Consider the following 13,650-nt stretch of genomic DNA (forward strand, 5'->3'; position numbering starts at 1 on the left):
ATACTGCTCTTAATGCTTGATAGGTTAATGCCCTTCTATGACCAACACTTCTCAGCTCTCCTCATATATCAGGCTGTCCCTTAAATCTGCTCCATGCCCTTGAGAATCCTGGGAGATGCAGCAAACCTTGCGACGGCACATATAGAGGTGCCATACTGGAGAAACAGGACTACCTGTGCATCCAGGCTAGACTGCAGGTACTGTCATCTACCAGTAGAGAAAAGGACACAAAGAAAACCTCAAACTGGGGAAATATCAGTCAAGAAGGATACAGAGGGACTAATTGTTAGATTGCAAGAAAATGGAGCATGTTAGCACTGCTGGAGTCACAAGACCCAATATCTGCATTAGGTTAAGGTCCTTTATTGCAGCAATGTGTTTCAGTGCCAAATTGGCACCTTCAATAACTGTTAAAGGCCAGATAAAGGTGCCGATTTGGCACTGAAGTGCGTTGCTGCAACAAAGGATTGAAATCTAATGCTGACACTGGGTCTTGTCACATCAGCAGTGCCAAGCCCTCTCCATTTTCTTGCATTCTGATTACCCATCCAAAAAGGCCCCACCAGTCCTCCTGGGGGAGGCAGCAACTATTGTTAATAAGTTCTATTATGTGCTGGACCAGGAGTGCAACATATTAAGGTACTAATGCTCCTTTGCTGCACCTAATCTTGTTTATTGCCCCCTCTGCATTTTTTGTCTAATTACAGTATTCGTGGCCACCACTTGCAAAACCATTCATTTTTTTAGTTGATTTTAGCTGCTTTATCTCCAGTGCCCTTGTTTTCATTTTCATTTGCACCAAAGTTGGGGAAATTGATTCACAGTCATTTATACTTCTGAGAGATTAATATCCCTGAAGTTTAAGTGAAGTGATGCTTAAAAGAGTTTTGTCATTCCAAAAAAAAATCAATATTTACCTGTTCCTCCCCAGGCAGTCTACTTACCACACCTTCTCCTTCCCAATCTTCTCCTGGCTCCTCCAGTCCCTGGGTCACACCTCCTCCAGCCAGCTGGATCCTCTTCTTCCTGTTATGCAGTGGCTTTCTTCTTCCTGCAGGTCAGTGTAGGCTATGTCACCAGTGACGTGGAGTTCACTGCCTAGCAGGGAGTGCCGAATCCTACGCCGGGCTATTGCCAAGACTACGCATAAGTGCTGTCTCGCGGCGTTAGTATAGAACACTCGCAGATAGCATTCGGCGCTCCCTGCTAGGCAGTGAATGCAATGTCACTAGGAATGTAGCGTCCATTAACCTGCAGGAAGCAGAATGCCTGTGTATGGATGCTACATAACAGGCGGAAGAGGATTTGGACTGCTGGAGATGAGGTGACCCCAGGGGACTGGAGGAGCCAGGAGAAGATCAGGGAGCAGAAGGTGCGGTAAGTAGACTGCCTAGGGAGTAATACCCCTTTAAGTGTTCCTTAAATGTTTTTGAGAGCTGTACTATATAAAACCTTACATTTATGTGCCATTATGCTTCACTTTTGTCAAAATAGTTAGTGGTTTTCTCAATGATTACACTGACCTTTACTTTAGTGAACGCCAATTGGACCCAGCTTTATATTTGTACACTATGTACAGATGTAGCAATCATTAACATGACTAGCACATTGTGATGACTGAATTTACAGCTTTATAGTTGGGTTATCATATAAATTACAGGTCAAAATAATGTTTGCAACATCTATACCTACGATACTGTAGATGTATAGATATTAAAAAAAACTGCATTGTTTATTTTTACACAGATTCAGAAAAGACACTCAAGTGGGAGTATGGATGATAGACCATCAATGTCGGCACGGGATTATGTGGAGTCATTGCACCAGAATTCAAGGGCAACTCTTCTTTATGGCAAAAATAATGTGATGGTTCAACCTGTGAGTATTATGGAGCTTTATGATCAACATATTGCATAGCAACCTGCAATAGATAGTTTCATTCTGGTTCCCTTGGTTATGGAACATGTATGTTGTGTGCATTGCAAGTTCAGGAACAAACTAAAAGAAAGAATGCTGCTTTGCTTTATAAAACCTATTGAGACTTACTATTCTCTTACATTTCCAAGATTAGCCAGCCTTTTGTATTACATAAATGCAAAGCAATTAGTTTTGTGCTATTTGGCCGAGTTTGAGAAATCCAATTCAATGTAATGAGCACACAGATCACTTTTTGCTCCTGAGCAGCCTATTCATAGTGAAGTAAAAAAGACAGCTGGGTTTTTACCTCTTTGTGGTTCTTCAAGAGCTATGTCGTTACGAGCATTTTTTGTTGTTGTTGTTTAATCATTGCTGGGCATGTTCGTTTTTGGTGTATGGTTATACATGTAAAAGGTCTGCATGGTTAGTGTTAATCCATCTCTATGGAGAGAATGATGTAAAAATTATAGTAACAAGTTTAAACTGGAATTATGAGAAGAGCAAAATATACCAGGAGCTGAAGGTTTCCTTTTTCTATAATTTGTTATATTAACACCCCACCTTTGCATCTACTTAGGCTGTTTATTGACTTTACAACCTAGCTGTTTAACCATTCAGATGTCACCGTCAATGCTAACCTCAATTTAAGGGGTTTTACAGAACAAATTTTAAGAAATTGTTTTACCTTTTTAAGCAATGTTTTTTTGTCTTGAAAAACTATTTAAGAACCAGTGCTACAAAATTAATACATAATTTTTAATAATAAAACTTTATTTAGTGCCAACATTCTCCGTATCACATTACAAATCAGAGGGTACAGACGTCTACTGTATTAAACTAATAAACAATTTGAACAACAGATTATGGGCTCTACTCACAAGAGCTTGCAGTTAGAGTTGAGCGAACATACTCTGCTGAGCTTGATCCTCGTTCGAGTATTAGCGTACTCGATGGTGCTCGTTACTCGAACGAGCATCAAGCCGTGTTCGACACCCTGTCCCAGGTTTTGGCTCCTCCCCGCTGTGACGTGCCTGTTTTGCCCCCTCCCCGCTGCGACGCAGCGTGCGTCATTGGCAAATTGGCTGGCTGGCTGACTAGAGAGAGAGACAAACCTAGAAAAAAAAAAAAAAAGCTCAGCCCCCGGCGACCCACATACAAAAATGCTTCAGTCTCCCATTGTAGTCAATGGAGTTCGTTACTCGAGTAGAGCTCTCGAACTTTATGAAAAGCTCGACTCAAATAACGCAGACTCGAGCATTTGGGTGCTCGCTCATCTCTACTTGCAATCTAAATAAATTAGAGTGATAAGAGCTAAACGTGCTTGGTCTGTACAATTGTCCACCCATCTTTTTCTAAATCGGGTGGTATACATACATGAGCCAGTATCTGTGTTTGTAAAGATAAGAAGTTCCTTTCAGTGCATTAAGTGTGGGGAATACTGTTGGATGAAGAGGGGTTAATGGAGAAGTTATAGTCCTGTGGTTTTTGGGGACGCCTAACACCGGGTGTTTGTGAATAACCTGATAGTTTGTGGTAGTACATTCAGGAGAGCTGGTACAGCTAGGGAAAAATTATAATGGGTGCTGTTGGACAATTGGCACCAGATGAATTAATAGCTGCTGAGCACCAATGCATCTTTCACACACAGCCTTGCATTGCATCAGAAGGAAGACAGGTCAAGAATTTGATGGGAACGATTTGCCCTTCCTGCACGTAAAACCATGCAATTACACATAAGAATGTATGTTATGCTTAAATTAGTTTTCTGTATGTATAGTTTCCTAGTATTACACATCAGTATTTTGGTAAAGCCTAGCTCACTAGCTTTTGCCAGGTCACAAAATTTAACTAGGACACCCTGTATAATTCTTATAATTATATAAAATACTCATCTATGGTAGTACCAGTCAAAAGTTTGGATACACCGTTTCATTCCATGTTTTTATGTTTTTTTTCTACATTCTATATTGTATATTCATATTGAAGATATGAAAACTATTCTGGAACACATCTAGAATTAAGTTGTAAACAAAAAAATGTTAAACACACTAGAATGTTTTCAATTCTTCAAAGTAGTCCCCTTTTGCTTTAATAACAGGTTTGGGCACTCTTGTAATTCTCTCAATCAGCTTCATGAGGTAGTCACCTGGAATGGTTTTCAATTAACCGATATGCCCTTTCAAGAGTTAATTTGTGGAATTTTCTACCTTCTTAACGTGTTTAAGACCATCAATTGCGTTGTACAGAGGTGGGATTGGTACACGGTTCCATACAGCATTAGCCCTCTTCAACTGCTGTTCTAATTATGGCAAGAAACCCTCAACTAAGTAAAGACACAGACCAGCATGACTTCAAGACATGCAGGTCAGTCAATCAAAATTTCAAGAACTTTGAAGGTATCCTCAAGTGCACTCATGAAAACCATCAAACTCTATGATGAAACTGACTCTTATGAGAACTACCCCAGAAAAGGAAGACCAAGTTACCTCTACTGCAGAGCAGACGTTTGTTAGTTACCAGCCTCAAAAACTGCAAACTAACAGCACTTCAGATTAGAATCCACATAAATGCTTCGCTGAGATCAAGTACCAGACACATCTCAACATTAACTTTTCAGAGGAGCTTGCAGCAATTTGACCATAAGGGCCAGATTCTGACAAATGAACCACTATTGGGGAACATCAAGAGAAAGAAGAGAATTGCTTGGACCAAGAAACTCAAGGAATGGACATTAGACTAGTGGAAATCTGTATTTTGGTCTCATAAGTCAAAATATGACATTTTTTGTTCCAACTGTCATGCCTTTGTGAGACACAGAAAAGGTGAGTGGACGGTTTCTGCATGTTTGGTTCCCACCATGAAGCATGGAAGAGTGGGTGTGATGGTGTTTACTTAGCTAGTAACATTGTTGGTGATTTTATTCAAACTTCAAGGCACGGTTAATCAGCATGGTTAAAAACGCATTCTGCAGCTACATGTAACCCATCTAGTGTTCGCAGTGACCCGAAACACACCGATCTAAGGGTTATTTGACCAAGGAGGAGAGTGATGGAGTGCTGTGTCAGATGACATGGCCTCCACAATCACATGACCTAAGCCCAACTAAGATGGTTTGGGAAGAATTGGACTGCAAAGTGAAGGCAAATCAGCCAGCAAAGTGTTCAGCACTTCTGGGAACTACTTAAAGACTTTTAGAAAACCATTACAGATGATTACCTCATGAAGCTGATTGAGAGTGTGCAAAGCTGTCATCAAGGCCAAAAGGAGCTACTTTGAGAAATCTAAAAAATAATATGGTTTGTTTTAACACTTTTTCATTTACTACTTAATTCCATGTGTTCCTTCATAGTTTTCATGTCAGTATGATTCTACAATGTAGAAAAAGTAAATAAAATACATGGAATGAAGAGGTGTGTCCAGACTTTTGACTTGTACTGTACATATCAAAATGGCTGGTTTTTGCTCATCTCAACTATCAAAAGTAAAAGGGGTCATCTGTGATTTAGAGAAATGGAATTAGTTTTCTTTCCAGGAACTGCTGTATTCTCCAGGGCTTGTGTGTGGTACAGCATCCAAGTGAGTAGGGCTGTGTTTAAGAACCATATAGAACCATATATGGTTCATGGACAACAGTGACCGTGTCTCTGGATAAATTTAAAAAAAAAAAAAATCCTCTTTGGGCTCACTCACATGAGTATATTTGGTCCACATACTATGCGCATGTAATAAGCAATGCTAAAAGCCCAGTGGGCACCCGCAATTTTGCGTGATAAGCTTGTGAAAAAAAAATGCAGCATGTCCTTTTTTGGTGCATATTACACACTAATACAAGCTATGGAGGTTTCAGATACGCAAAAAAAAGATGTTTGGGACTCTTATACATGAGTGCATAAACCGCAACGTTTTTACGGCCAGCGAATATACGCGACCATCTGAGGCATTGGTTTCAAATACATTTGTTCACACGGGCGGATATACGCTGCATAAATACATTGGGCCATCAAAAATGGAACATACACGATCGAAATACGGCCACGTGGTTAAAAAGATAGTTCTAGAATTATCTTTTGGCCGATATACGGCGGCTCCCATAGACTCCTATGGGAGCTGGGAAAAAAAGGGAGAGGAAGCATTTTAATAGTGTCCAATGCTGTGAAAAGCTTACAGATGCCTCTATATAGGCATTGGAAGGCATCCCGAGGATTTTAGCAGAGCGAGGGCTGTCTGGGATGTGGTGTATTTATTCGCTAAAAACATCGCTCCCGGTCATGTTAATGGGTGAGAAATGCTGGCTGTGAGCGCGTAAAAATTTTCGGTTCATGCAATTTTACACCGTGGCCGAAAAAATGTAAAAAACACATACGGTCGTGTGGAAGAGCCCTTACTTGCATATTTGCTGTGTACTGCATGCTGCTCTCATTTTGAGAGCAGTTATTATAAGTCTACTTTCTTGACAGATTCCTGCTTTGTCAACTAGCAATTGCTTAACCGCTTCCCGCAAAATGACGTACCCTTACGTCATAGGAATAGCGCGAGATCAGTCATGATCTCCCACAGTGGGAGCCGTCTCTTGGATCGCGGCATAGGAAGGGTTCACAGAGGGAGCGCGCTCCCTCTGTGAAGTTGCCGGGCTCTCGTGATATAATCGCAAAGAGCCCGGCCTGTCGCTATGGCAACAGGACGCTAGATACTGGCGTCTTCTGTTGTCAGAGCCTATGATCGCTGTATAAGCGTTAAGGCATGGCAGGGCAGACGCTCTGCCATGCCTTATCACAGCGATCATCAGTACAGTATTGTAAGTCCCTCAGAGGGACACAAGTTGTGTTTTTTGTTTTTTGTTTTTAAAACTGTAAAAACCCCTTTTTTGTGCTTTTTCTAATATTAGCATAAAAAAGGTGATAAAAAATTAAAAAGGCACATATTTGGTATTGATGCATCCGTAACAACATGTACAAAAAGTTGAACATGCTTTTTATTTTGTACGGCAAAAGGTGTTTTAAAAAACGCTAAAAAACAAAAGCAAAGTTCTAATTTTTAGCATTTTGCCTCCCAAAAAATGCAATAAAAGTGAGCAAAATAAGCCATATATTTCCCAAAAAAACTACAATAAAAACTACAGCTCGTCTCACAAAAAATAAGCCCTCGCAGAGCTCCGTACCTGGAAAAATAAAAAAGTTACAGGACTTTGAATGCAGTGATATATAAAAAAAAATTCCAAAAAAAGGGCTTTTATTGCAAAAAAAGTGGAAAAACCTAAAAAAATATTAAAATGTTGGTATCGTTGTAATTGTACTGACCCACAGAAAAAATGTATTGTGTTATTTAATGCTGTAAAAAAAAAAACCAAAAAATCTATGGCAGAATTGATGCGTTTTCTCTCCCTGTTATCATAAAAAAAATAATAAAAGTTTATGTACCCAAAAATGACACCATTAAAACTACAGTTCACTACGCAAAAAACAAGCCCTTATACGGCCGCGTCGACGGATTAATAAAAAAGTTATGGCTTTTGAAAAATGGAGATGAAAATCCGCCAAAAATCGTTGTGTCCTAAAGCCTAAAATAGGCCATGTCCTTAAGGGGTTAAGGGTCCTTTTACACTGGCCAGTAGTCATTAAAATGACTGCACAAGCGCTGAAGTTACCGCTAAGGTAGTCAGCGCTTGTGCAGAGCGTTTACACAAAGACTTCACCGCTGTATCATGGGCTTCTCATACAGCGCTATACCTCCTATGGGAAGCGCTGAACAGGAAGCGTTTACACAGGATGAGAAGGCAGCGATTCAGCGATGGTTTCATTTAACCTGTGAACAATAAAAATGAGCGGTTTTTTTTGTTTTCACACTGAACGATTATCACTGAAATTCGTTTGTTTCAACAAATTTTGAGCAATAGTCGTTACGTGTAAATGGTGCTTTTACATGGACCGATTCTTGACCTGATGCAAATGAATGTTGATTGACAAGCATGCCAATCATTGCTCATTTATCTTTGCTTACTTGGACTGAGAATTGTAGCTATGGGAGCTATTGATCATTCGTAAGATTGTTCGTCTCCATAGGCAAGTTCTACACATGAGAGATTGGCCATTTGCCCGTTCGATGACTGATCATTGCATCTATTTCACAGCCTGATTGTCGAGCAAATGAACACTCGGGAATGTTTTTTGCTGATTATTAGATCATGTAAAGGACATTTAGTATGTTGTTACCTTGATTGTCTCTTGTCTGCAGTTATACTCATTATTGTTATCTCTTTCTGTCTTCTTTGATAGTTGATAAAGGCCCATTTAGATACAATGATTATCACTCAAAAGTCTCTCAAAAGCCATCTTTTGAGTGATAATCGTTGTATCTACATGTGCCCGTCTTTCAGTTTTCTGCCAAACGACTGCTTTCAGTTCTGTTTGAAAACCATCATTAGGCAGAACAGCTGATAAGCAGGACAGCACCATGTATTGTTCCTGGGGAGAGCTGATTACAGCTGATAACATTGTATCAGCTGATAAGCAGGACCTCACCCTGGGTCTGCTGTCCACGGCGCTGAATTCTCCACAGGGAATAGAGAGATTACATTGTTTTCTCTTAGCACCCCATGACTGAACAATGGGGCTAATTACAAAGCTCAGATCTCCTGCTGAGTTACGCAACAGCTCCCAGAAGCTTATTTGCATGCAAATGAAGCTGATAAAGTACTAATAGCAATTAGTGCCTATTAGTACTTGATGCAAAGCGATCACTGATCTTTCAATCTTTTGAAAGATTATGTGGGTGTGTAAATGGGCCTTAGTAGTGTGCTCTTCTGTTTTGATGTTTTGCTGCTGTACATGGTACTGTTCTCCTTGGGTTTCCACTCCAGTTGATGAAAGAGCTGGAAACTGTAGTTACCTTGCTTTGTGCTGCTAGTGTTGATGCACATATATTTTTATATTCATCATATAAAGCTGTAGTTTTCAAATTATTCAGATGAAGAAGGGGTCATGGGCAACATTTTGTGAACAATGAAAACTGTGAATTGGCTTTAGGTATCCTAATACCTTAAAATGAAAGTGTGTGTATTTTTTAAAGAGAATTAAAGGACTGTTCATTCTAAGTTCCTCCAATCCTTTTCCTAGAGAGATGATATGGAAGCAATCCCTGGATATTTGTCTCTTCATCAAACTGCAGATATAATGACCTTAAAATGGACCCCAAACCAACTTATGAATGGCTCTGTGGGTGATTTAGACTATGAGAGAAGGTGAGTATGTTTTATTATGCAGTTGCTACAAATTGCAGGTTGATCACTTATATTCTTATTTTTTTAACTATCTAAGTTATAAACACAGTGTCCTGTGCGAACAGTACAGTAATGTATATATTCTACTGTTCATCATACTACATTAAGAGTGTGTTCACATGTTGCTGAGTAGCTGCTCATTTTGTCACGGGTTTTAGAACTACAACAATCGAAAACGTGAAATCGTGTGAATGCATCCTAAAGGAGTGTTCCAATCTCCGCTGAGTCGGTAACATCCACTTCTGTGATGCAAACTTCTGGAAATACAGAAACAGCCGAGACTGCAATCATATGCTGTTTCAGTAACTCCTACTAAAGTGAGTGGGAGTTATGGAAACGGCGTAGCACAGCAAGGTTTGCTGTTTCCATATTTTGGGAGTTACAGAAACAAGGCAGCTCCTTGTTACTTGTGTACTACTTTGCTTCCGTAACTTCCTTTCTCTTCATTGGGAGTTACAGAAACAGCATAAGATCGTCAGGGATTACAGAAACAGACGAGACTGCAGAGTGGTCAGACCACAGACGTGGTTATTCCCATCCCAGCCATGAAAGGCCGAGTTTTGAACACTGGGACTTAACTACTGATGAACTGTCCTGGACAACCCTTTTAACGTCTGAGAATAGGGTTGTATATTACATCCATCTGACAAGCAGGAGCAGTTAGCATCTTGTTAGACCTTTTATTCTTGAAGCGTTCCTGCAGCCAAAAATAAAGGTTTACATCTCTCCAGAATCTAAGCATAGCGAATGTGTGAAGTCTTTTTATTTCTATGTTTTTATTTCCCCCCCCCCCCCCCTCAGTTTTATTCATTCAGGGTGGCCTATTGTGTGTTAGAGTAACTGTACTTTAAAAAAAACATTTGATTTGTCAGAGTGACGTGTCAAAAGGTTTTTTTTTTTTGTTGTTTTTTTTTAAAGTGCAGTTACATTTGATGGGGTGGCAGGATTGGTCTACTTCTCAGATTATAGTCCCCCGTGACCCTCATTTCATCTCCTCCAATGTACTTCTCAATCGGTGTGTGTTTATTGTTGACCTCTAGCTTCCTTTAGAGCTCTTTCACACAAGAGTAGTGATTCTCGGTTAGCTGTGTCACGGCCACAGCGTGACCGTAAATCGCATGAACGGGCGCACAAATCTGCCATTTGTGCGCCCGTTCAGATGGCCCGAGTCCGGCACACATACGCCGAGCCCGGAATGCCGTCGGGCAGAGGGAGACAGTTTAGCTCTGCTAAACTGTCTCCCCCTTTCCGCCGGCACATCAGCTCCCGCCCCCTTTCCACCCCTTGTCTGCTTGTATCAACAGTAGCGTGCAGGAGCTTAGCAACTAGCTCCTGCCTTGTCCCGATCCCTCCCATTGCAAAAAGCGGTCAAGGGGCGGAGAGGAGGAGGAAAGGGGGTGAGAGTTTAGCAGACATGCTCCTAAACTTCCTCCCTTTTCCGGCAGCTACCATAGGAGTCTGTGGAAGCCACTGCCATATCCCGGCAGTGTATATTAGCCGGGCGTGAAAGCGCAGTAGATATACGCTCTTGTGAATTAAGCCTAAGGGTGTAGCAAGACTTGTACAGGTTGTAAATGTACAGAAGGAAACAAATGAAACTCACACTATGGGAGAATAAGCATGCCTCAAGACCAAGGAGTGTAGAAACCCCTAGTTTTAGGATGATTTAATTGAAGAGCATGTACTTAGCAGTGCTGTACCAAAATATCTTAATGCAGTCAGTGGAACAAAACACAGGTTAGGGCCCATTTACATGGGCTAATGGCAGCTATTTAAATGACCACTAGTCAGTGAGACTGGCACGTGTTTAAATGGCTTATTCATAAGATCATTGCCGATTATCGTTCATTTTTGCTGGTTTGAATGATTTTTTATTTTAACAATAATTGTGCCATGTTTAAAAGCTTAACTGGATAAAAATGTGAAACCTCTAGTATTATTCCATAAATTAAAAATGGATAAAATCAGGACATTCTGCTTAGCCTGTTTCAAACCACAAGGGTTCTTACTCATGGCTTTCTGGGAGCTGACCAATTACGCGTGGCGGATATGGTGAGCATGCGCAGTACACTTTGTGTCTGAATTGCTACTCGCGATCTGTGTCCTTATACGCTCCTAGCACTGATTGGACAGTTTCAGACTGTGTACAGATACCCCATTTGACAAAGAGAATAGTAGCATCCAGTTGTCAGTTTATCCATAAATTATTAGGAAGAATATCAGATGAACAGCACAACTTGATGCTCTAAGATGCTCTAGAATTTGTATTTCATGGGAGAATATCATTATTTACTAAAACAGACATGTCAGGAGAGCTGCAAGGTCCTTGATGAGGAGAGGTAGTTTGATATTTTATTGTATCATGTGCACGTCAATCTAGTTATGCAAGACTCTGTTGTGCTTCTATCAAATAAAAGGTTAATGAAAAGTCTGAATAGATAATGCTGTGTGACTAAGCACATGGTAATGCTAAAGAAACACAGGCAAAATTACAAATTTTGCAGGTTTCTTGACATTATCATGATGTAGGCAGTATGAGTGAAAATGTTAATGAGCAGAAAAAAAAGAATGATCTTTTATGATATTCACAAATTCAATGAACACTATAATTTTCCTTGAAATAGAAGAACAATAGGCAAATTTTATATTTGAAGTGAATAATGTCAACTTCAAATATGCAAAATGAAAGCAGTAATGCAGCTTTGATTGCAAATAATTGCTTTTACAGTAAAACAGGCTGATGCAAAACATACTGTATGTCATAGGCCTTTGCTTTAGGAAGTTGACTTGAATAAAATGCTTATTGCCTTTTGATTTAAAATACCTTAAGGCCCCATTCAGATGGCCATATGTGAGTTGCACTCAAGAATCTCGGGTTCAACTTGCATCGGACAGCACATGGACACCTTCGGGGACAGTGACCATTGCATGCCCTATTCTTGTCCAAGATGTACACCAGAAAAGGACATGCATCAATTTTTTTCACCTGGTCCTCTGTGTTAAAAGTCGCCAACGTCAATAGCCTGATGGATAGCACACAGACAGCTGTCTGATTCACATGGACACAGCGCAGAGACATGCATTAGCATGTCTTATTTCTTGTTTGGGATACAGAAAGGAATAGTACATGCAATGAGTTTTTGGTCCATTTGAAAAAAAAATCTGCACAGCCCCAAAGGCTATGATGGAGCCATGTGCTACCTGTAAATTGACACGGACCGCACACTGCCCCAAATAGACTGGTGTGCCGGAGGCCCTAGGATGTAATGGGTCTGTATGCTGTCCATGAAATATGTCTGTCTGAATAAGGCCTCAGAGTGCGTTCACACATGGTGGACTTCAAGTGAAGGGGGAATATCTGTGCTTCCACATCATATAAATAATCTTTATATAGCACCAACATATTCCATAGTACTTTACAAGTCAGATGGAATATACACAAAATAAGACATAACATACAGTATTAAACTAATAGGCAATTTGAACAATAGAAGGGCAGGGCCCTGCTTCTAAAAGCTTCTATGAGGACATTTGAGTGACATAAGAGATACAAGTGTTTTGTTCTGTACAGTGGTCAGGCCATCTAAATAGGGTAGTATAGAGCCTTATGTGGCGCAGAGTGCTAAGGCAGCAGAAATGCAGTCCCAAGCTCTTGCTCACGACCTGAAGGTTGCGAGTTCAATGGTTTAGGTAGATGGCTCGAGGTTGACTCAGCCTTCCTCGGTCGGTAAAATGAGTAAATAAATTACCTAAAAGCTCTGCAGAATAAGCTGGCGCTATAAAAATAACAATATTTAGTATACATAAAGCTGTATGTACCAGCCGGTATCTGTGTATATACAGATATGAAGTTCATTAGGGTGTAAGTAGGGTGCATGATGCAGTGGGATGAAGGGGACCCAAGGGGGAATAGAAAAGCAATGTAGGAGAGTTAGATTAGGGGATGTGCAGCCCTACCTTAAATGATGTATTTTTAGGGCATGGTTTTTGCTGTGGGCATTTGGAATTAACCTGATTGTGTGGGGTGGTGCACTCTAGAGAACTGGTGCAGCTTAGGAAAAGTCTTAGAGTTGGGAGTGGGACTTTGGAATAAAAAGAAACTTGGACTAAGGGCATTGACAGCGAAGAGCATAAGTAGAGTGGTGGACAGATCAGGGAGGAAATATACAGCAGTATAGCACTGTGGAGAGTTTTCTGCATGAGTTTAAAATGTATTCTATAGTAGATGGGCAACCAGTGCAGTGACTGGCACTGAGTGGATGCATTGGTATAGCATTCGGACATGAAAGAGAAACCTGGCTACTGCAGATTTTGCTGAATATTTTTCAGCTGCTTAAAAAATCTGCAGTAAATCCTCATGTGAGCACACCCTTAGATTCGGAGCTGCCAGAAGGTCATTAAAACACTTAAAGGGGTTGTCCCGCGAAAGCAAGTGGGGTTATACACTTCTGTATGGC

At 40.5% G+C, this 13,650-nt stretch overlaps 2 protein-coding genes across 2 annotated transcripts in view; both read left to right on the plus strand.

Moving 5' to 3' along the window:
* Positions 1-13,650, plus strand: part of SGSM1 (small G protein signaling modulator 1) — a 143,980-nt gene that overhangs the window by 74,472 nt on the left and 55,858 nt on the right. Inside the window, exons 8-9 of the mRNA XM_066603897.1 lie at positions 1,747-1,878; positions 9,030-9,154. Of these exons, the coding sequence (XP_066459994.1) occupies positions 1,747-1,878; positions 9,030-9,154 (257 nt within the window). The remainder of the gene's footprint in view (positions 1-1,746; positions 1,879-9,029; positions 9,155-13,650) is intronic.
* CRYBB2 (crystallin beta B2) overlaps positions 1-13,650 on the plus strand; it is a 370,816-nt gene that overhangs the window by 19,735 nt on the left and 337,431 nt on the right. The window lies entirely within an intron of this gene.

The sequence above is a fragment of the Eleutherodactylus coqui genome, chromosome 5, assembly GCF_035609145.1.
Source record: "Eleutherodactylus coqui strain aEleCoq1 chromosome 5, aEleCoq1.hap1, whole genome shotgun sequence".
NCBI classification, from domain to species: Eukaryota; Metazoa; Chordata; class Amphibia; order Anura; family Eleutherodactylidae; genus Eleutherodactylus; species Eleutherodactylus coqui.